Source organism: Petaurus breviceps, unplaced genomic scaffold (genome assembly GCF_028583685.1).
Source record: "Petaurus breviceps papuanus isolate PSGF00001 unplaced genomic scaffold, PetGlider_PUasm1.0 229, whole genome shotgun sequence".
NCBI lineage: Eukaryota > Metazoa > Chordata > Mammalia > Diprotodontia > Petauridae > Petaurus > Petaurus breviceps.
The window spans coordinates 18,047,808-18,070,438 of record NW_027185903.1 but is presented as its reverse complement, the minus strand read 5'-3'; the positions used below and the strand labels follow the sequence as shown (position 1 = coordinate 18,070,438).

Genomic DNA, 22,631 nt, shown 5'->3' with positions numbered 1-22,631 from the left:
AGTTCTCCCCCAAATCCCTCAGAAAACCTTCAGAATAATGCCATAAAACACTTCCTGGAGCAGCAGAACCCACAAAAGGACAGGGTGAAATAATTTTCCAGCCAAAGACAACTAAGAAGGTCAGCAGGAAAGGTCTGTTGAACCTGGGTAAGAGTGGTGCACAGTTCAGTGCAAATCATGCCAGCATAGACCCAGCCCCAGCAAACTAAAAGCAAGTCTGGGGAGCTTCTGAATCATCATCAAAAGTTACTTCCAGAGCTCTTAGCCCACAGATCATAAGGGGGTTGAACAACTGATCAGAAGGAGATTACAGGAGTCGTTTTGCTAGCATAAACTCTAGGCAGGACTCTGTTGCTTTGCCCATACTTGGATTGGGATTGCAGTCCTGGGTGGCAGTCCCAGGGAGAGGAGGAACACTTGTACAGCAGAGCTTGTGGCTGCAGTGAAGCAGGGACCCTCATCATGATTCCAGGGAAGAAAAGTGCTTGTGGTCACTCACAGGCCAGAGCACAGGCCAGGAGAGTAGTAAACACCTCTCCTTAGATCACACCATCTTGGTAGAACTGAAAACTGACAGGTCCCTAGAAACATCTTTGAAAACAGCTGCACAAAGCCCTGGAAACTTGGGACACTGTGTCCTCCACCCTAGAAGCAGATTCTTACTTTAACAAAGAGTTAAAAGTCAAGAAACAGGCTTGGAAAATGAGCAAACAACAGAGAAAATTTTTGACCACAGAAAATTACTGTGATGAAAAGGAAGATCAAAACATATGCTCAGAAAAAGATAACTAAGTCAAAGCTCCTATATCTAAAGCCTCTAAGAAAAATATGAATTGGTCTTAGGCCATGGAAGAACTCAAAAAGAATTTTGAAAATCAAGTAAGAGAGATAGAGGAAAAACTGGGAAAAGAAATGAGAGTGATACAAGAAAATCCTAAAAAATGAGTCAACAGCTTGGTAAAGGAGACACAAAAAAATACTGAAGAAAATAACATCTTAAAAAACAGAGTAGGCCAAATAGAAAAAAGGTACAAAAAGCCACTGAGGAGAATACTTTAAAAAGTGCAACTGACCAAATGGAAAAAAAGGCACAAATATTTACTGAATAAAAAAATTCCCTAAAAAGTAGGATGGTCAAATAGAAAAGGAGGTCCAAAAGTTCACTAAAGAAAATAATTTCTTAAAAATTAGAATGGAGCAAATGAAATCTAATGACTTTATAAGAAATCAAGAAACAACAAAACAAATCCAAAAGAATGAAAAAATAGAAGACAATGTGAAATATTTCATTGGAAAAACAACTGACCCGGAAAATAGATCCAGGAGAGATAATTTTAAAATTATTAGACTACCTGTAAACCACAATCAAAAAAAAAGAGCTAGACATCATCTTTCAAGAAATTATCAAGGAAAACTGCCCCAATATTCTAGAATCAAAGGGTAGAATAGAAATTGAAAGAATCCATTGATCATCTCCTGAAAGAAATCCCAAAATGAAAACTCCTAGGAATATTATAGCCAAATTCCAGAGCTCCTAAGTCAAGGAGAAAATATTGCAAGCAGCCAGAAAGAAAATTAAAATATCCTGGAGCCATAGTCAGGATAACACAAGATTTAGCAGGGCTTGGAATATTATATTCTGGAGGTCAAAGAAGCTAAGATTATAATGGGAATCACTTGCCCAACAAAACAGGATAATCCTTTGGGGGGAAAAATGGACATTCAATGAAACAGAAGAATTTTAAGCATTCTTGATTAAAAAACCAGAGCTGAATAGAAAATTTGACTTTCAAATGTAATACTCAAGAAAAACATAAAAAGGGAAATCATAACACACTTAAGGTTAAACTGTTTACATCTTTACATGGGAAGATGATACTTGCAACTCATAAGAACTTTCTCATTATTAGGACAGTTACAAGGACTATAAATAGATAGAGGGCACAGGTGTGAGATGAATATGAAGGGATTATATCTAAAAAATAAAATTAAGGGGTGAGAGAGGGAATATACTGGGATATGGGGAAAGGGAGAAGTAGAATGTGGCAGATTATTTCACATAAAAGAAGCAAGGAAAAGCTTTTACAGTAGATGGGAAGAGAAGGGAATTGAGGGGGAGTGAGTAAACCTTATTCTCATCAGAACTGACTCAAAGAGGGATACCATACATACTCAATTGGGTATAAAAATCTATCTTACCCTACAGCAAAGTAGGAGGGGAAGGGGATAAAAGAAAGGGGTGGTGATATAAGGGAGGGCACATTGAGGAAGGGGGGTAGTCAGAAGCAAAACAACCTTGAGGGGGGAAAGAGTGAAAAGAGAAAGAGAATAGAATAAATGGGGGGGTGGTGAATAGAATGGAGGAAAATACTGTTAGCAACAGTAACTATGAAAAAAATTTGAAGCAAATTTCTCTGATAAAGGCCTCATTTCTCAAACATATGGAGAACTGAGTCAAATTTTTAAAAATAAGAGCCATTCTCTAATTGATAAGTGATCAAAAGATATGAACAGTTTTCAGATGAAGTAATCAAAGTTATCTACAGCCAATATGAAAAAATACTCTCACTATTGATTGGAGAAATGCAAATTAAAACAATTCTGAGATATTACCTCATACCTATTAGACTGGCTAATAGGACAGAAAAGGTAAATGACAAAGGTTGGGGGGGGTTGTGGAAAAAAATGAGACATTAATGCACTGTTGGTGAAGTTGTGAATTGATTTAACCATTCTGTAGAGCTATTCGTAACTATGCCCAAAGGGCTATAAAACCATGTCTACCCTTTGACTTAGCAATATCACTACCAGGTCTGTATCACAAAAGTGAAAAAATAACAAAAAGGAAAAGGACCTATATGTACAAAAAATATTTATAGCAGTTTTTTTTTCTGGTGGCAAAGAATTGGAAATTGAGGCAATGCTCATCAATTGGGAAATGGCTGAATAAATTGTGACATGTGTTTGTGGTAGAATAGTATTAAGGTAGAATAATATATAAAAAAATGATGAGCAGGATGCTCTCAGAAAAATGTAGACTTACATGAGCTGATGAAAAGTGAAATGTACTGTGTACAAAGTAACAACAATATTGTAAGATGATCAGCTGTGAATGACTTAGCTGTTCTCAATAATACAATGATCCAAAACAATTCTGAAGGACTTAGGATGAAAAATGCTATTCATCCCCAGAGAAAGAACTGATGGTATCTGAATACAGATTGAAGCATATTTTTTTACTTTCTTTATTTTTCTTGAGTTATTTTTTGTCTATGTTTTCTTTCATAACATGACTAGTATGGATGTATTTTTCATGACTATACATGTATAACCTATATGGAATTGCTTGCCTTTTCAATGAGAGTGGAGAAGGAGAATTTAGAACTCAAAGTTTTATAAACAAATGTTAAAAATTTTTTTTTACATGTAACTGGGGGAAAATGAAATACTATAAATAAAATTTTTTCTAAAAAAAGAAGCCAAATAACTTAGGTGCATAGCTGATATATTTTTTTTCCCACTGCTGAGCATCAAAGACCAAGGTATGCAGAAGAGAAAGGCTCATTGGGAATAAATAGTTCATTAAGAAGATGGTGTCTGAAAACAAGGTTTTGGTTTCTAGATCATGGCTTACAGTATTGGAATGACAATCTTCTGGAGATTACTTAACAAGGGCTAGTAAAAAAAAAAAACAACAACCATAACAAACAACAGCGATAATATACATGTACACATACATATGGGATTTCTTCATTGCAAGAAAATCACAGCGTGGAAACTCCCTCTTCCCATGTGTAGATCAGCAACTCACCTATGACTTTATGATCTTAGAGATGCCCAGTGCATTTAGAGATTAATTGATACACCCCTGACCACAGAGCTAGTTATGTATCAGAAGCTAGATTTGTTGACTCCAAATCCAGAGCTCTATTCATCACAGTACACACTACCTGTCTATATTTGCCTAGTATTTTGGAAATCTAAGTAAAAGGGTTTTACACTAAAATGTAAGGGAGAGAGAGAAAACTATGTATATTTATCAAGCTAGATAGTATAAACAGCAACTTCAATGTAGGTAAAATAATAGTTGAGATACTCATCATTTTATAGGTTATAATAAACAAGAAATGAGCCAGTAATAAAACCCATGGCCTCAGAGGTCTATGCAGAAATGCACAAAGTATATAGATAGTAAGCAAAAAGTAGTCTGTAAATACCAGAAGGCAAATCTGATCTAATCAGTATCATTAAGACTTGATGGAATGAGGTCCAGAACTGAAATATGGCTGTGGATGGATATGCCGCATTTAAAAGCAACAGTATAGATAAAAGTGCATGGGAGGCAATGGAAAAGAAGATAATAAGAAGATCTTTATGTGAAGAAATCTGGGAACAGAGAGAAGAAACATGAGGGAGAGCATTTGGATGAAGATCAGTAGAGGCAGAAACAGCAATATTGTGATAAAAGTATACTACAGAAAGAAAATAAATATGGAGTTGAGGAAATAGATCACAAGCCTGGCACAAAAATATGGTACAGTATTTATAGGGAAGGGAATAAGCATTTATGAAGCATCTACTGAGAGCCAAGCACTGTGCTAAGTGTTTTACAAATATCTCATTTGATCCTTACAATAATCCTACAAGGTAAGTGCTATTATGATCGTCATTTTACAGTTGAGGAAAATAAGGCAGACAGAGATTAAGTAACTTGTCCACTTATACAGCTAGTAGGTGCTTGAGGCTGTATTTGAACACAGCTCTTCCTGACTCTGTAGCTGGCACTCTATCCCCTGCACCACCTAGCTCCTTTTAGATTGATCCAAAAGGTTTTAATTATCCAAACATCTGTTGAATCTATCTGAACAAAGCAGCATAGCTTACAATTTCTTGTCTTAATAACAAGTTAATCTTCCAATAGGTTCAAAGGTTAGAGGAACTCAACAACAGGAAATTCTTTTTTGGATCTGATTCTTATCAACAAGGAGGAACTAATTCCCACTAAGGTGGAAATCACCTTGTTGGGGGAAAGGGAACAAGAAACCACTGCATCTTTCATTTTATGATAGAGGAGAGGAAAGTTGGGAATAGCTTGACATGCACCACAGGTTTTGGGAAGGCAGACTTCAAAGTGTTCATACACAGAAAAGATTGGATCCCAAACACTGAAATCTATAGGACAAATCAGGTCATAAAGTAAGGGGACTTGTCAGGGATGAAATTCTTTTTTTTTTTCTTTTTTGGAGGGGGTAAAGTAGGGTGATTGGGGTTAAGTGACTTGCCCAAGGCCACACGGCTAGAAAGTGTTAAGTGTCTGAGGCAGAATTTGAACTCAGGTCCTCCTGACTCCAGGGCTGGGGCTCTATTCACTGCACTACCTACCTGCTACTGGGATGAAATTCTTAAGACACAAAGAGAAACAATTTCATTAGTGAGAAAAGGGGGAAATTATCTAAAGAAGACAACGTTGATGCATAGTGAAGTTAAGTTTTCAAAAGACACAACAACAACAGCCACAACAGCAATAATTGCGTGGTGTGGTGGCTAGAAAGGCAGCCTTGAAGACAGGTTAAGGTTAGGTTTAAGCCCTAGGGTTAAGCCCTACCTTTGAAATGTCCTAGCTCTGTGACCCTGGGCAAGTCCCTTAACCTCTGAGTGTTCTCAGCAACTCTAAGACTACAAACTGCTGGGAAGGTGCCAATCCATATAAGTAGGCTGAGCTTTCTCACCAGGAAGTCCTAATATCAGTGAAATCCCAAGTCCAGTTCCTCTCCCTATCCTAATGTGAATTTACATTCCAATATTTACAAGAGAAAAAGAAAAAAGGTTATTTTTATCAGTTTCTGCAATAGCTTTCAAAATATTCAATCTAAAAATAACAGCAGGCTAATGGCTTGCTCCAGGCCTGTAGAAACAGACCTGAACTCCATCAAACAAGATGAAAAAATGATCTTTTTATAATAACAATAACATTTATATAGTAAAGTTTGCAAAATGCTTCACATGCATAATTTTATTTGAGCCTCACAGCAATTCTATTAGGTATATATGAGAGGTATTATTATACCCATTTTACAGATGAGGAAATGGAGATGGAGTCTCAGAGAAGTGCCCAGAGCCACAGAGTTAGTAAGTGGATTCAAACTCAGAATCTTCCCAAGTCCAATACTCTATCAGCTCTACCGTGAAAAAATAATGATAATGGTGACAATAACTATTATCATTATTATTATTTTTAGAAGCCTGTGAAAGCCCAACTTATCATTCTTGTCCATAGGAGGGGAGGCTCCAGCAAAGTAAGGGAACGGCAACCAGTACAGTGAGACTTTGTATATATTGTGTACATTGTCTAGCAGGTAAAGTGGTTAACAAATGATTGTTGACTGATCCATCAATGAACTATCTGGGAAACTCTGAGACTCTACAGGCTACCATGTTTCCCCGATAATAAGACCTATCCCGAAAATAAGCCTTCCCCTTAACTGTGTAAGATTCCTCTAAAATAAGCCCTCCCCCGAAAATAAGCCCTATTGAGATTGCTACTGTAGTGAAGGTGATCCCCTGCGCTACACTATGGTACCCGGTACCCTCTGTATGCACCGTCCCCCCCCCCCCTCCCCCCTGAAACCCTGGCCGTGCTCCGGGTTGCATCCTATCAGAGCTGCAGCAGTGAGCATGTCATCCTGTTCTTCCCCAGTGATTTGCTTATTGAATAAAGGTACATTTTTTTGTTCACATTTACCTGTTGATTAAAATTGCTGTCAATGTTCCTTAAAATAAGCCCTCCCCTGAAAATAAGCCCTCTGGTGTTTTTGTGTCCAAAAAAAATAATAAGACAGTGTCTTATTATCGGGGAAACACGGGTACCTAGTCCTTTATCTCTGGGAAATAAATATTCAGTGTGTGTGTGTGTGTGTAGTTTCATTTTTTTCAATTTTATTTTCTTTTTATTCTGAACTTATACACCAACTAAAATGAACATTTCTATACACAATGTGGAACAGGAGAGGAGATTGTACATGAAATTCTGATTGGTATTATGGAGAATTTGCTTTTCTTTTAAAGTATGATAAACTGAACACGTCACTTTTAAAGCTGCCGGGCTTGTATGTGATTCCTTGTGGCCTTTTGGGGGGGGGGGAAATCCTCCTCTCCCTCCCTTTTGAATAGTATTCTGGATGAGGAATGTCACCTTCTCTTTCCACAGGAAGGCACCAGCTTAAGTATTGGGGTGAGAGTCCTGATTAGTTTGACTGTACAGTTTCCACTGTAACAATATAACGATGCGTTAAATCAACCAGGATTCAGCAGACCCAAGCTTGAACACGCCATTCACTTCTGGCTCTCGTCACGTGAGAGAGGGAAGGACTGCCCCGCCCACCTCATGCCTTGGAGTAGTCTTCAAAGCTGGAGCAGCCGCTTCCCGGTTCTAAAGTGACCAATGCTGACCTAGTCTCAGAGCGCACGCTTGATTCACTCCTCAAAATTGCGGGACAGGTTCAGCACCTAGGATACAGTTATCTGTTTTAGCTGTCGCCGGGCGGGGAGAAAAGGGGCAAAAGGAGGGGTTGTACATTAATTTAACATTCATGAATTGGTAGGATGGAGGTTGAATACTGATTGCAAATTAGCTGCAGTGTATTTCCAGGAAGGAAAAGTATCCCTGTTTCTGGAGAAATTGTAAAAATGTATCCTTTGAAGAACCGTTATCGTGTGGGTGGGGATAGTTTAGTTGTGTGCTCATCTGTAGGGAGATCAGTTACCAACGTGCCCCTTACGCATTTTTTTTTCAGCTTGATACCCACGCAGGTTAGATTTGTGGTGGTAAGCCACACGCCTTTAGTATCGACAAGCCTTTGATAACAATTAGGCGTTATATAGACATATATGCATATACATGTACGTGCATACACATATGTATGTGTGCACAACGCAATGCATACATATGTATGTGTTATGCACATCTATATATAATTTTATATAGGAATTTAAGGTTTACAAAGTGATTCAGCAGACAGCGAAGGAGAACTTTGGGAAGCGGTTGACTCGTGTTAGAATGTCGCCAATGCACTAATGATTTATCGATTCTTAGAATTTCTTTGCGGGAGAGAGGGGTGGTTTTCAAGGACGGAGATTCACAAAGCAAGTGATATTTGGGGAAGCATTGTGGTGCGGTCTCGAGTGAGGAGTGGAAAGATCTTTGTGAACATACAAGAGTTTGGGGTTATTTATGAAAAAATGAGAGGGAAAAAGAAAAGGAAACTATCTTACAGATGTTAGAAAAGTAGAACAACATTGGTCGGAGAGGAAAAACACGCATAAAGTGACAACATAGCGACGATGGGTTTTATTTTCCAATTAACAAGCATTTACTTTCTCCCCCTCTCATCCCCAGTGAAAAGCAAAAAAGAAAGCAAAACTCTTGTAACCTATGTAGAGTCAGGCAAAAGAAATTTCGGGAATGGGTTCATCAAAGGCTGGTCAGGAGAATTTCGGGAAATTGCAATTTGCTTACACAGTGCAAGGCAAGCAAAGGAATCCTTAGCCTTTATTAGGTTAAAAGCCCTATTAGGTTAAAAAAAAATGTGTGCAAAGCAAATCTTCCCCACCCATAAAAGCTCTCTTCGAACTCGCGGGGGGCAGATTTCTGAAGGCAAGAAAAGCACTTTGTCCGACCTACCCCAGGCTTTGAGTTCCTGGGAGAACTCGGAGTCGGGAGATCAGATCACCGGAGCGCCAGGGGCAGCCGGCCAGAGGGCCGTCTGCACTGAGCATGCGCCAGAGCCCAGACTTCGGCCTCCTGCGGCCGCGGAGAGTCCCAGAGCGCCTGCGCAACGTCGTGGCCCCTGAACTAGTTTTGTTCCGGGAGCCTACTGCGGGCTAGGGAGCTTTCGAGGTCTGCGGGGCCCGACGCGAGAACTCGGGCGGAGAGAGCGCGAGGCGGACAGTCCGGGACCCGAGCGAGAGCTAGAGCGAGGAGGGGTGAAGAAGTGCACTCGCGCCGAGGCCAAGGCCATGTCCGGCAACAGCCTCTCCTACAATGAGCAGCTGGCGGGCGGCGAGCCGCCCGAGCTGGGCCAGGAGGCCACCCCCGCCATGTCCCACTCGGGAGCTTTCGGCCTCTTCAGCAGCGACTTGAAAAAGTGAGGAGCCCGGGGAGGGGGCGACGCGTGTGGTCATCTCCATTTTGCGCACGAGGAAACTGAGGCTCAGGGGAGGCGCATTCCTAGTCTGGTCCTTGGACCGACTTGGCGGCTGTTGGGACCAGGGGCAGGGAGGAGGGCACGGTCGCGGGGTGGTGGCGATGCTCGGAAGGGTCTGTCAGCCGCTGGGAAGGCTAATTGGGAAGTGTGGGGAGAGTTACTACTGGAGGGAGGTGGGGGACGTGCTGGGAGGAAGAAGGGGGTTAGAGCTGGAAGAGACCTGGGAGGCCAGCTCCTTCGTTCCGCAGATGAGTAAACTGAGGCCCTGAGATTTTAACGACTTACTTGCGGAGTGGCACACAGCTGGTGTGGGAGGGAGATCTGAACCCAGTCCTTCCTGACCTTCACATCAGTCAATCAGCAAGCATTCATTAAACTCTGACTAGGTGTCAGCCGAAATGTTAAGCTTCACAGAGATTATCATCTCAATTATTTAAGAATTCTAGTGTCCTGTTTACTAACCTTCTTCCCCTCCCTCCTTTTCCTTTAATAGAGAAGAAACTGAGGTCCAGAGAGGGTAACTGATTGACTCAAAGCCACCAAGGTGTTAGTAGCAGATCCAGGGTTCAAAACACTGGCTCTTGGTCAGGTCCCTTAGCTTGTCTCTAGGCCAGTTTCCACCAATGTGAAATGAAGGGGTTGGACTAGATGTCCTCTTGCCTTAGGCCATTTCAGGCTCCAGATATTTCTGTGGGATTCTGACTCAAAATCCAGAACTTTTGACTCTACCAAAGCTGTTTCAGTGTCAAGGATTTTAGGGGTGTATGTAGGAAAGTTGTTTTTCAAGGTGTGAGGTTCTTGGTTAATTCCATTTACAAACACATTAAAAAGGAACCAGTCTTTAGGAAAATATGAGTATGTCTTAAGTTTTTATCTGTTGCTGATTATAGGTGTTTTTTTTTTTTAGTTTTAAAAAATGTGACTGGACTTGGAAAATAGAAGTGGAAAGGAAATATCTTCAGATTCCATTCGGTTTATGATTGCTTAAGTCAGGAGACCTGGGTTTTAGCCTCTACCATTAACTAACTAACCGTGTGAAGTTAGCCAAACCTCCCCTTTGCTGGGCTTCAGTTTCCTCCTCTGTAAAGTGAAGAAGTCACATTTGGTCCCCAAGGGTCCTTTCACCCCTAAGCTCTTGACTTAGGGGAGGTGTGTGTTTGGCTTTTTTTTTTTTTTTTGTTAAAGGAGGGGCAGACTTAAAAGGATTTAAATCACATTTTAAGATAGCTTTAAATTTTTTTTTCTTTTTGGAGGGGGAAGGTAGGGCATTTGGGGTTAAGTGACTTGCCCAAGGTCACATGGCTAGTTTTGTGTTAAGTGTCTGAAGCTGAATTTGAACTCAGGTCTTCCTGACTCCATGGCGGTGCTCAATTCATTGCACCACCTAGCTTCCCTGTTAGCTTTACATTTTAGTAATTCACATTTGTAGTGCTTTAAAGTTTATGGAATAACTTGTCATTTAACAGTGAGGCAGCGAAAATATTATTCCCATTTTACCGAGGAGGAAACAGGCTCGGGAGGTTCATAGGATCATAGATTTAGAGTTGAAAGAGAGAGACCTTAGAAATCACTAAGTCCAACTCTCTCCTTTTATAGATGAGGAAATTTTGGTCTAAGAAGTGGTCAAGTGCCAGCAAACAGTGGTCACACAGCTAATGTCTGAGACAGGATTTGAATTTAGGTCTTCCTGGCCCCAGATCCTGTCATAAAACACTACAACATGCTGCCTTGTGATTTTCCCATGGTTGTTCAACTAGCAAGTATCAGAAGTGACACTTGAATCCAGGTCTCTTGAGTCTAGATCTGCTATTTTTTTCTCTTCTATTTGTGGAAACTATCTTCTTTTTTAAAAAAAATTATTTATAGTTTTTATCTTGCACTTTCATAAGATTTTGAGTTCTAAATTTTTCTCCCCTCCCTCCATTCTCCCTTCCCCAAGACAGTATGCAATCTTATATAAGCTATACATGTACGATCATATTAAACATATTTCATGGAAACTATCTTGCAGTTCTTTTGCATAACTTTTAATTTGGCTCTTTGTCAAGCATAGAAGACATCAAGGACATATTTGACTGATGTCAGTAAGCATTTTATTAAGCAATCAGTATGTGCCAGGCATTGCGCTAAGTAGTGAGGATATGGGGAAAGTCAGGGCATTTTGAAATTAATATAAGAACCCATAGGAAAGCCTTCTGAACTTTGGGTACATCCTTTGTATAGCAATAAAGACAAAAATCATATTGGATGAGAAGGGTAGGCATTGTGATCTATGTGTGCTATTAGAAAGAGTATCCCTATTACTGGGCTACTGGGATCTGGTGAGATTTCATATTCATGGAAGTGTTGAAACAGACACTATAACACCTAACACAGTATTAGGCATATATTAGGGCCTTAATAAATACTTGTTGAATAGAATTAAGGGGTTGTTATGGTGGTTGAGAGGTTGATCATTTGCAAATTTCAGAAACTTAGTTTTGGAGCTGAAGTTTACTTTAACAAAAAACTTGAATAAAAAAAAAATTAGTGAACAATTAAAAAAATTTTCCACACAGAGTAGAATATAAAAAGGATAACAGGAAAATTCTGATCTATTATGTACATCTTGCTTTTTAAAGAAAGCATATTATAAATTTAACTTGCTTCTTTCTTGTAAAGCTGTCCTGCTTGTCTGTTTCCTTCTGAACTTTATTCTGTTCTCTTCTGAGCATTTAAAAAAATGCTTCAGTGACTTTTTTCTTTTCTATTTTGTAACTCAGTCCCTAAACTCTCTTTCTTCCCCTCCAAAAAAAAGAAAAAATTATAATCCTTGTAACTAGCTTAATCAAGCAAGACAGATTCATACATTTTGAGATGTCCCAAAGGGTATGCATCATTCTGAATCTTGAGTCCATCACTCCACTGTTAGGTGAATAGCATGCCTCCTTTCCTTGTTAGTCTTCTGGAATCATGACTGGTCAGTAAATTGATCAAGTTCCTAAGTCTTTCAAGATCATTTTTTCTTTACACTATTTTCATTACTATATAAATTGTTCTGCTGATTTTGTCCACATAACTCTATATGATTTCATACAAGTCTTCCCAGGTTTCTCTGAATAAATAATTTTTTTCATTGCTTGTGTCAAAATAATTCAGTGAGGTTCCGATTTGTGCTTGTGATGAAGTGGCCATGTTATTCCAGTTCTCACTGGATGTTTACATTGGGCTGGAAGCAACTTCCAATACTTTATGTAATTAAAAAATTTGAATAGCATGAATTTGAATACATGAAACCACTTCATAGGATTCATTATTCTATGTAATGAAGACCTAACTATTTCATTTTATTTGTAGATTATAATTTGTTCATCCATTCCCAATTAATGGACAGGTAGTTTTCTTCTAGTGAAATAGAGGATAAGTATATTTTATAATTGTATTTAAGCATTAAGCAGATAATGCTTTTAGTACCCTGTTGAAGCACTTTTTAAAGTGATTTATAAAGAGATTTCTTTTTCTTTGCCCTCCTTATGTCTATGGTGAAAAAATACATTTGAATAATATTAGAATTATAAGAATTTAGTCCAGAGTGTCTTAATTTTGGGTACATTAACTTTATTTCTTTGCTTTTTTTGGGAGGGCAGTTGGGGTTAAGTGACTTGCCCAAGGTCACATGGCTATTTTTTGATTTTTTTTGTTAAGTGTCTGAGGCCAGATACGAACCCAGGTCCTCCTGACTTCAGGGCCTGTGCTTTATTTACTTCGCCACCTAGCTGCCCTGAGTACGTGAACTTTAAAAAACATTTTGATAGCTATTTCAGCATGATTGATTTCTTTTATAATCTTATATATTTTATTTTATTAATTTAAAAACATTCTGAGGAAACCAAAGACTCCACTCTGCCTGATCTTCCATTTCATTAGAAGGGAGTTTAGGGAGAGAATACTGACAGTTTTCAAGAAGTAGGTCTTAAATTTCACTATTTCATTTCTCAGCACTATAAGTTAGATGTTTTCGAGTTTTGGGTGTATTAATCTTACAATGCTTCTCAACTTTTTTTTTTTGGTGAATGCCCATAGTTTTCTGTTATTCTCCTTTGTAATGTTTTCCAAGTGAACCAACATTGCCTTTGGCAACCATATTCCTTATCACAATGAAGATTAGATGTTTACTTGTTCTGGCAGTTTGAGGTTCTTTTGATCTCTTTGTTTTGGTGACTGTTTTGCTTGGTCTCACTTCTCTAAGAAAAAGTGATTGTCAGGGTCTTTTGTTCTTTTCTCATTTTCAGAGGCAGCTTTTTTTTTTTTTAGATTGGGTTAGAGCTGCTGTAGTTGTATTGTACTTTGTTGTTTTCTCATTGTTATTCTTATATCACATTTTCTGTGACCTTTTCTTTAACCAGTGGGGGATTTGGCTACAGATAGCAGATTCTGAAATGACTATTATACCTATGATCAATTATCTATTAAGGCATAGTCAGTGCTTCAGCAGATTGTGAGCACATCTGTATGGATATTTCTGTTATCTGTCCTCACCTTCTTAACCTGAGCAAACTCTTTTCTATGTCTTCCCACAAATTTTCTTTTTTTTCCTCTTACTTTCTCAGATACTTGTAACATTTTAACATTTGTTTTAAAACAATTTTTGAGCTCCCAATTCTCTCCCTCCCTTTGACCCTTCATCCCTCCTTGAAAAGGTAAGCAATTTGCAGTCATGTGCAATCATGTAAAATATTTCCACTTTAGCTATGTTGTAAAATAAAACAGATCAAAAAACCTAGTAAGTAAAAAAGTATGCTTCAATATGCATTTAAACTCCCATTAATTCTTTCTCGGGAGGTGGATAGCATTTTTCATCATAAGTTTTTTGGAATTTTTTTTAGATAATTTTATTGCTGAGAATGGCTAAGTAATTCACAGTTGATCATTGTACAATATTGCTATTAGTGTGTACAGCGTTCCCTTGGTTCTGCTCATTTCACTTTGTGTCACTACATGTAAATCTTCCCAGGTTTTTTTTGAAAGCATCCTGCTAATCATTTCTTAGTATTACTATCATAGTATTCCATCACAGTCATATACCACAGTTGTTCAGTCATTCCCCAGCTGATGGGCATCCCCAGTGTTTCCATTTTTTTTTTCACTACTAAAAGGGCTGCCATAACTATTGTTGTATACATGTAGGTCCTTTTCTTTTTTCTTTGATTTCTTTGGGGTGTAGACCTAGTAGTGGTATTACTTGATCAAAGGATAGGCATGATTTTGTAGCCCTTTGGTAATAGTTCCAAGTTGCTCTCCAGAATGGTTGGATCAGTTCACAGTTCCACCAACATTACTTTAGTAACCTTATTTTTCCACACCCCCCTCCAACATTTGTCATTTTCCTTTCCTGTAATATTAGGAATCTAATGGCTGTGAGGTGGTACCCCAGAGTTGTTTTAATTTGCATTTCTGTAATCAATAGTGATCTAGAGAATTTTTTCATGTCTTTAGATAGCTTTGATTACTTTGTCTGAAAACTGCCTGTTCATATCTCTTGACCATTTATCAGTTGAGGAATGACTCATTCTTATAAATTTATAAAATCTATACATTTGAGAAATGAGGTCCTTATCAGAGAAATTTGATGTTAAAATGTTTTCCGCAGTTTCCTACTTTCCTTGCAGTCTTGCCTGCATTGGCTTTGTTCATACAAAAACCTTTTTATTTGATGTAGTCAGAATGATCCAGAATGATCTCTGTTGTTTGGTCATAAATTCTTCCCTTATCCATAGATCTAACAGGTAAAATATGCCATGCTCTCCTAATTTACTTATAACACCCATTATGTCTAAATCACGTACCCATTTTGACTTCATCTTGGTATACAGTATGAGATGTTGATCTATATCTAGTTTCTGCTAAATGCCTTTCTAATTTTCAAATAGTGATTTCTTGTTCCAGAATCTTGGATCTTTGGATTTGTCAGACACTGGATTACTACGGTCAGTTACTACTGTGTATCTTGTACCAAATCTATTTCACTGCTCCACTACTCTTTTTCTTAGCCAGTACCAGATTGCTTTGATGATTACTATTTTGTAATGTAGTTTGAGATCTGGTACTGCAGAGCTACCTTCCTTTACATTTCATTGATTCCCCTGATATTCTTGACCTTTTGTTATTTTTCGAGCTCTGTAAAATAATTTTTTTGGTAATTTGATTGATATGGCATTGAATAAGTAAATTAATTTACATAGAATTGTCATTTTTTATTATATTAGCTTGGCCTACCCACGGATAATGAATATTTCTCCAGTTATTTAGATCTAACTTTATTTGTACCTAAAGTATTTTGTCATTGTGTTCATACACTTCCTGGGTTTGTCTTGGCGGGTAGACACTCAGGTATTTTATGTTGTCTGCAGTTATTTTAACTGGAATTTCTCTCTTTCTTTCTTCCTCCTGGACTTTCTTGGTAATATATAGAAATAATGACTTATTGTATATCCTACAACTTTGCAGAAGTTGTTAATTATTTCAACTAATTTTTTAGTTGATTCTTGAGAAATATTTAAGTATACTATTATAACCTTTCATAAATTTTCCATGGAGGATTTTACTCATCCTCTCTCTCTCTCTCTCTCTCTCTCTCTCTGTCTCTCTCTCTCTGTCTCTCTGTCTCTCTCTCTGTCTCTCTGTGTCTCTCTCTGTCTCTGTCTCTCTGTCTCTCTCTCTGTCTCTCTCTGTCTCTCTGTCTCTCTGTCTCTGTCTCTGTCTCTCTCTCTCTCTCTCTCTCTCTCTCTCTGTCTCTCTCTCTCTCTCTCTCTCCCTCTCTCTCTCTCCCTCTCTCTCCTCTCTCTCCTCTCTCTCCAAATTTCATGTTCAGGTACCACCTTCTTAGCCAGTACTTTAGTTCCCAGATCAGTAAGTATTCCTTACCACCAGTGGGTAACAGTGAGGAAAACACAACATGTACCCCTTTAGTTTTTGTAATCTTTGACAAGATTTTTTAGGTTCCTGCGGGCAGTATTATTTCTACCCTATGTTAATGCCCCAGAAGTGTCAAGTAGTTATCCATTTTTGAAGTCTTTTGAAGTGCTCTGTTATGTCTTGTACTGGGAAGGCAATAGACCTTATTTGGTATACAGTTAAGAAATCAAGCTAAAGTGGAGGTGGAGAGGGGGACTTGTTTCCATCCCACCCTTATGTATATATTAATGATAGTAATACTTATGTTGTACTTTTTTAAACTACAAACTCCTCTGCTATTTCCTCATAGTGTGGTGAGCTGGCTTTGCCAGGGGTATACAAGCTCTGACTGGTTTGAAAAGGCTCTTCACAAGCCTGTGAGAGACTACAGGTCTGTCATATGAGGACTATATTCAAAGAGGCTTATCACTAAGCTTTAAACATTTTTTGACCACAGAAACTCTGGAAGATCAAGTGAAAGAGGAGTTTCATTCATTGTTGATGGAGAGAGCTCTTGTTGACAAAACCACATATTCTTGAGTTATTAAAATATATGTAAAGCACTTAAAAAAAGTGCTTTTCTTACAGCATTCCTTCAGGTAGGCAATGAAGTATAATTATTTTTATTTTACAGCTGAGGAAACTGAGGCCAAGATAGATTAAAGGACATATTTATGGTCAAACAGCTCGTAAATGTTAGAGCCAGAATTCACACTCAGGTCTCCTGACTCTAAATCTGTTTTAAATCAGTCTCTTTACTTTAAGATTTTAAGTTAATACTTTATTGATGCCTTTTGTTTTTATACGTTATTTTCAGGTTGCAAGAAAGGAAATTACCCATATCTGTGTGATACCCATATCAATTACCCATATCTGTGACCATATCTGTTAGATTATGCAGCATTTTGCACCCTGAGCTTCCCTAAGAAAAAGAAGTCTCATTTTCCTCTTCTCTTTTCCAGCGCTAAAATTGGTTATTATAATTGCATGTTGTTAGGTTTTGTTTCATTGTTCTTTTTTTTTGTCCACATGATTATAGTTCCTTCAAGACTAGTATTATTTCCAATATATAATGGTATGTGAGCAGTGAACTTAAAGAAAAAGGAGCTTCATATATTTTATGCAGATTGCATTCTCATTTTAAGCTGTGAAAAGTTCTATCTGTTCATGAAATAATTGGACATTTTCAGTGACCCTAATTTGTTCTTCATAAGTCAATAATAAAGAAAAAAGTCAGTGATCCTCTGAGATGAACAGAAACAAAGCAGTAGTTATTGGAACTTGAGCTGTCATTTTTCTGATCTGCTTTTTCCTGTGCATAAAATAAAGCTTACCTTTGTAAAAGTCCACTTGCCCAAGGAAAGTATAGCTGGTTTAATAGGAAAATGCCAATTTCAAGTACAATAGAGTTATATTATAGTAGCTCATGGATTTGGATGTACTTCATATCAGATCATGTCCTTGAAAACATTGATGTGCTTATTTTCCTTCTGTACCTTAATCTTTTAGATAAATATTAGTTCTTCCCTCACACACAAAGTAAAAGGTTACATTATTCAATTAACAGTCATTTATTAAGCATCTACTATGTGGCAGGTATTATGGTGATGGGGATAAAAAAGATTGTCAATATACATTTATTAAATGCTTACTATGTGACAGATACTGTGCTAAACTAGGAATTCTAAGAAAGGCAAAAGACAGTTGCTGTTCGTGAGAACCTGTAATCTAGTGGGGGACTACAACATATAGAGAGAAGGGAGAGGGAAGGTACTTGGCACTGAGACATGATGAAGTCCAGAGGAGAGCAGCCAGGTGGGAAATAAGCTGGCTGCCCTCCCTAAAAGAGGCTCTGAAGGAGTTCTCCACTCTCCACCCTCTCCAGTCAAAACAAAAGTAGTCCCTGCCTTGAAGAAACTTGCCTTCTCTTGTGGGAGACAATATGTATACATATATTAGCAGGTACAAAATAAATAACAAAGGTAATTTTGAGGGGAAGGTTTGGTGGTATTTTAATTAAGCTCTCAAGAAAGCAAGGAAGAATTCTAAAAGGTAGAGATGAGGGAGTGAATTGTAGGTATGGAAATTAGAGATGAAGTATCATTATGTGAAGTATGGTAGGCAGGCTAGTCTTACACTTTAGAGTTTAGGAGGGGGTCATTGGAAAGATTGGAAAGGTGGGTTGGAGCTAAGTTGTAACAGGGAGCCACTGGAGTTTATTGACCAGGGGAGTGACATTTTCAGACTTGTGGAAAATCATTTTTGCATATGTGTGGAAGATGGAATAGAGAGAAGAGAACTCCAGAGATTAGCACAGTGCTTGGCACATAGTAGGCACTTAATGTTTATTGGTTGATTAAGGTAGGCCAGTTAGGCCTATTACAGATGTGAGAAGATATGGGCCTGAAACAGGTTGGTGACCATGTACAAATGTAGAAATAAGGGCATGGATGCAAGAGATGTCATAGAAGTCAAATTAATGAAAATTGACAACTTAAATATGTGGGGTGAGGGAGAGGAAGAATCAGTGGTGGCTTGGAGATTACAAGCCTGTGCCTGTGACAGAAGTAGGAAATTTTGAAATAACTGTGGAATTGAGGGAGATAGAATAAATGACCTTTGTTTTGGATAAATTGAGTTTTAGATATCTGTATCCAGTTAAAATTCTCCATTAGTCACTTGCTGATAAAGAGCTCTATGAGAGAGATGAAACCTGAATATGTAGATCTAGGAATCATCTTTATAGAGATGATAATTGAAATTATGGGATCTAATGAACTCACTGCCTTGAGAGAATGTAGATGGAGAAAAGGATCCAGGACAAGTGAAAGAGGAGAGTGTCAAAGCTGGCTTGAAGCTTAACATTAAAAAAACTAAGATCTTGGCAACTGGTCCCTTCATTTCCTGGCAAATAGAGGAAGAAAAATGAAAGCAGTGTCATATTTGATATTCTAGGGTTCAAAGATCACTGTAGATAGCAGCTGTAGCCATGAAATTAAAAGACATTTGCTCCTTGCAAGGAAAGCTATAGCAAATTTGGACAGCATACTAAAATGCAGAGATACCACCTTGTTGACAAAGGTTCATGTAGTCAAAGCTATGGTTTTTCCAGTAGCAATGTATGACTGAGAGTTGGACTAAGGAAGGCTGAGTGCCACAGAATTGACATTTTAGAAATTACGTGCTTGGAAGACTTTTGAGAGTCCCTTGGACAGTAAAGAAATCAAAGTAAGTCAATGCTTAAAGAAATTAACTCAGATTATTCACTGGAAAGTCAAATACTGAAGCTTAAATACTTTGGCTGCAGAACAAGAAGACAAGACTCATTGGAAAAGACCCTTATGTTGGGAAAGATTGAAGGCAAAAGGAAAAGGGGATGGTAGAGGATGAGTTGGATAGATAGTATGTCGTGTAATCAATGAACATAAACTTGGAAAGACTTTGGCAGATAGTGGAAGATAAGAAGGGTCTGGCTTGCTATATACATGATCCATGGGGTCACAAAGAGTCAGGCATGACTTACCCTAGGACAAAGCCCACAGTTAAGGGAGTGAGATATGGATGGTGAATCTGACAAAGGAGACTGAAAAGAAGTGATCAGCATGTAGGTGGGAGGGGGCAATGAGAGAGAATGATATCATGAAAGTAATTATTTATTGTATATGTTTTGCACAGAGAAGATTTGGTAAAAAATATTTGTGGACTTAAAAATTTTGGTATTTAGAAGAACTACTAACTGATAATTTTTGTTAGTATAAATAAGTTATAAAATACTTTTTTCATTGTAATAAGCATATTCTTATAGATATCAGATTAATTAAAATTCTGTGAGAAAAAGACTGGGTAACAAACTTCTGGCCTTTTTGTTAGGCTTCAAAATATGAGATATTATATTGTTAAAAAATGTTTAGATCAACATTACCAAAACTGAATGTTAGAAACAAAAAAAGGAGACAGATGGTTGGATGAAATACTCTTTTTACTGCATGAGAAGTCATAAACCCTCACAGAATAACAAGTGTATTAAAATAATTTGACAGTATCACACTTGTGAATACAAATGAACTGTTAAGAAAAACAAATTGCCTGCAATTCAAAATCAAAATTTAAAGCTGAGAGCTCAGCGAAGAATAATCAAGAAAGAAATGATTTTCTTGCATTTTATGTAACATTTATTTAGTATATTATAATTATGAATAATACTTCAATAATTAAGGGCTAAGTAATTTTGTCAGTGTGAGGAACACTACCACTGTTGTTACACTGTTACTTATCAGATTTTCAAGAGTTTTTGTAGTAGAAAAAGTCATTATTTGACCCATAATTAAAGCCTTTCCAGATTGGTTGGATCTATCATACTGGCATAACTTTAAAGAACCTAAGGTCACTTCCAAAAGAGGCATGATGAAAAATACTGATTTGATAATGAGGATTAAATGAGTTAATATGTAAAACACTGTTCAAAACTTAAATCACTATATGATAATGCTGTTATTAGTGTTATTTTTATGTTCAGTGAAAAGCTATTCAGCATACTATTGATTTGTGTGATAGACTGAAAGAGTTAATGTGCTTATAAGAAGTCAACAATTTGTATTCCTGTGATTATCTTATTTTACAGATCATAGCTCAGGCTATGATCTCTCCCATATATCTCTTTCCCATATAACGTCTCCCTTTTTTATAGGATCTTTTCCTTAGGATCTCCATTCTTAGACATCCTATAGCTCACGAAGAAGGCATTGTACCATTGAATGAATTTGGTATCAAAAGTTGGGTACTGAGACTGAATCTAGACTATTTCATTTATCTTCTGCTCATTGTGGGACCACCAACCTATATGTATCTCTGTACCTTTATTTTTCCATACTTGCCCTTGATGTCAGGTGCATTTTGGGGACCTAGGCTCCTTTTTCTATGGAGTAAGATAGTGGCACCAATCAATGAATAGCCATTTAAAAAACTTAAAACATTTTTGTTGGTGTATTTTGTTTTTGCTTGACTTTTTGTTCCAAATATATCAATCTTTTCCCCTTACCCTGGGATCTTTCTCTTATATTAGAGAATATAAAAGAAGAGAAAAAAAAAGTTCAGCAAAACTAACCAAATAATTAACTAAATTTGACAGTGTATGTAATGTTCTGGACTTAGCTTCCTTATTGGAAATCAAGCCCTCTTCCCTTTCTTCGGGAGCAGTCCAAACATTGTTGAACTTTTCTTCCATTCATAATTTCCTATCCACATCATTGGGACTGGGCAAATTCACAAATTTCCATCTGCTGAAGTGAGAGGAAATTTGGATGAATTTCTGTTGAGGAAGACACGAGGGGGAACACTAACGGTTACCCTAGCTACAGCTGTATGGTTTATGGAACCCAGAACAGGAGTCTGAATGGTAGATTTCAGGGTACAGATAGAGACAATGAACCAGTAATACATCCTTCTAATTTTTTTTTTAAAGCAATAGGGGTTAAGTAATTTGCTCAAGGTTACACGGCCAGTTATTTCTGGGTGTGGTGCTGAGTATCTGAGCCCAGATTTGATCTAGGTCATCCCGACACTGGAGCCGGTACTCTCACTCGCTGAGCCACCTGGCTGCCCCTAAGCAATTGGGGTTAAGTAACTTGCTCAAGGTTACACAGCCAGGTGTTTCTGGGTGGGTGCTAAGTGTCTGAGCCCGGGATTCGATCTCCAGGTCTTCTCAACACTGGAGCTGGTACTCTTACTCGCTGTGCTACCTGGCCGCCCCCATCCTTCTAAATTTTAAAAAAAGATTTATTTTTATTTTAAAAATAAGACAAATGAAGAGTATGAGGAATTCAGAAAAAGATGGGAAGCTTGTCTGAACTGATGCAGAGTGAAGTAAGTAAAGCCAGGAAACCACTATTTGTAATGACTACAATAGTATAAATTAAAAGAACAATAAAATTAAACTAAATATGATGTAATTATAATAACTTGTCTTGTCCTAGGGAGAAGGAAATACATCACCCTCTTTTTAAATTTTTATTATTTGGAGAGGTAGAAGATTGGGTATGGAACAGATACATGTTTAGTTTTGTATAACTTTTTTTTTCCTCCCTTTTAAGGGAAGGCTTGTTTGTGAGCCTTCTGCAAGTAAGGGGGCATTTTTGGAGAGGACATGTGAAAACAAAGGCATCAATAAAACTGAAAGTAAATAAATGTTTTGTTGATGCTTTTTAAAAAAATCTTTTCCCAGTGACAAGTCCTCCAAAACTATTAAGACCCTCCCTTGTAACAAAGAATTGTAGATGAGCAAAATAAACCAATGCATATCTGCTTATGAATACTTTATTTCATGTTATGGGAGGAGGGGGAAAGTATATTTCACTGTCACTCTGGAGTCAAGATTGGTACCTGCATTGATTAGAGGCCTGAAATATTTGAATATTGTTTCTATTTACATTGTTGTTTTAATTGTTCTCTTGTTTCTGCTTGTCTTGCTCTGCATCAATTCAGTTAACCCTTCTCAAA

At 37.7% G+C, this 22,631-nt stretch overlaps 1 protein-coding gene and 1 long non-coding RNA gene across 3 annotated transcripts in view; one reads left to right on the top strand and one right to left on the bottom strand.

The window, feature by feature from the left end:
• Nucleotides 1-6,914: 6,914 nt before the first annotated feature.
• LOC138167426 (uncharacterized) lies at nucleotides 6,915-8,792 on the bottom strand. The gene is made up of 2 exons (XR_011169879.1): nucleotides 8,681-8,792; nucleotides 6,915-7,506 (listed from the first exon to the last, which is right to left on the bottom strand). It is a non-coding gene; the product is annotated as an uncharacterized lncRNA (long non-coding RNA).
• Nucleotides 8,793-8,819: 27 nt separating this feature from the next.
• The window catches only part of AP3B1 (adaptor related protein complex 3 subunit beta 1), a 357,386-nt gene continuing 343,574 nt past the window's right edge, over nucleotides 8,820-22,631 (top strand). Inside the window, exon 1 of one of the 2 annotated variants that reach the window (XM_069096283.1) lies at nucleotides 8,820-9,143. In XM_069096283.1, the coding sequence (XP_068952384.1) occupies nucleotides 9,016-9,143 (128 nt within the window). In that variant the 5' untranslated portion in view covers nucleotides 8,820-9,015. The remainder of the gene's footprint in view (nucleotides 9,144-22,631) is intronic. The other variant, XM_069096282.1, reaches the window with a different exon arrangement.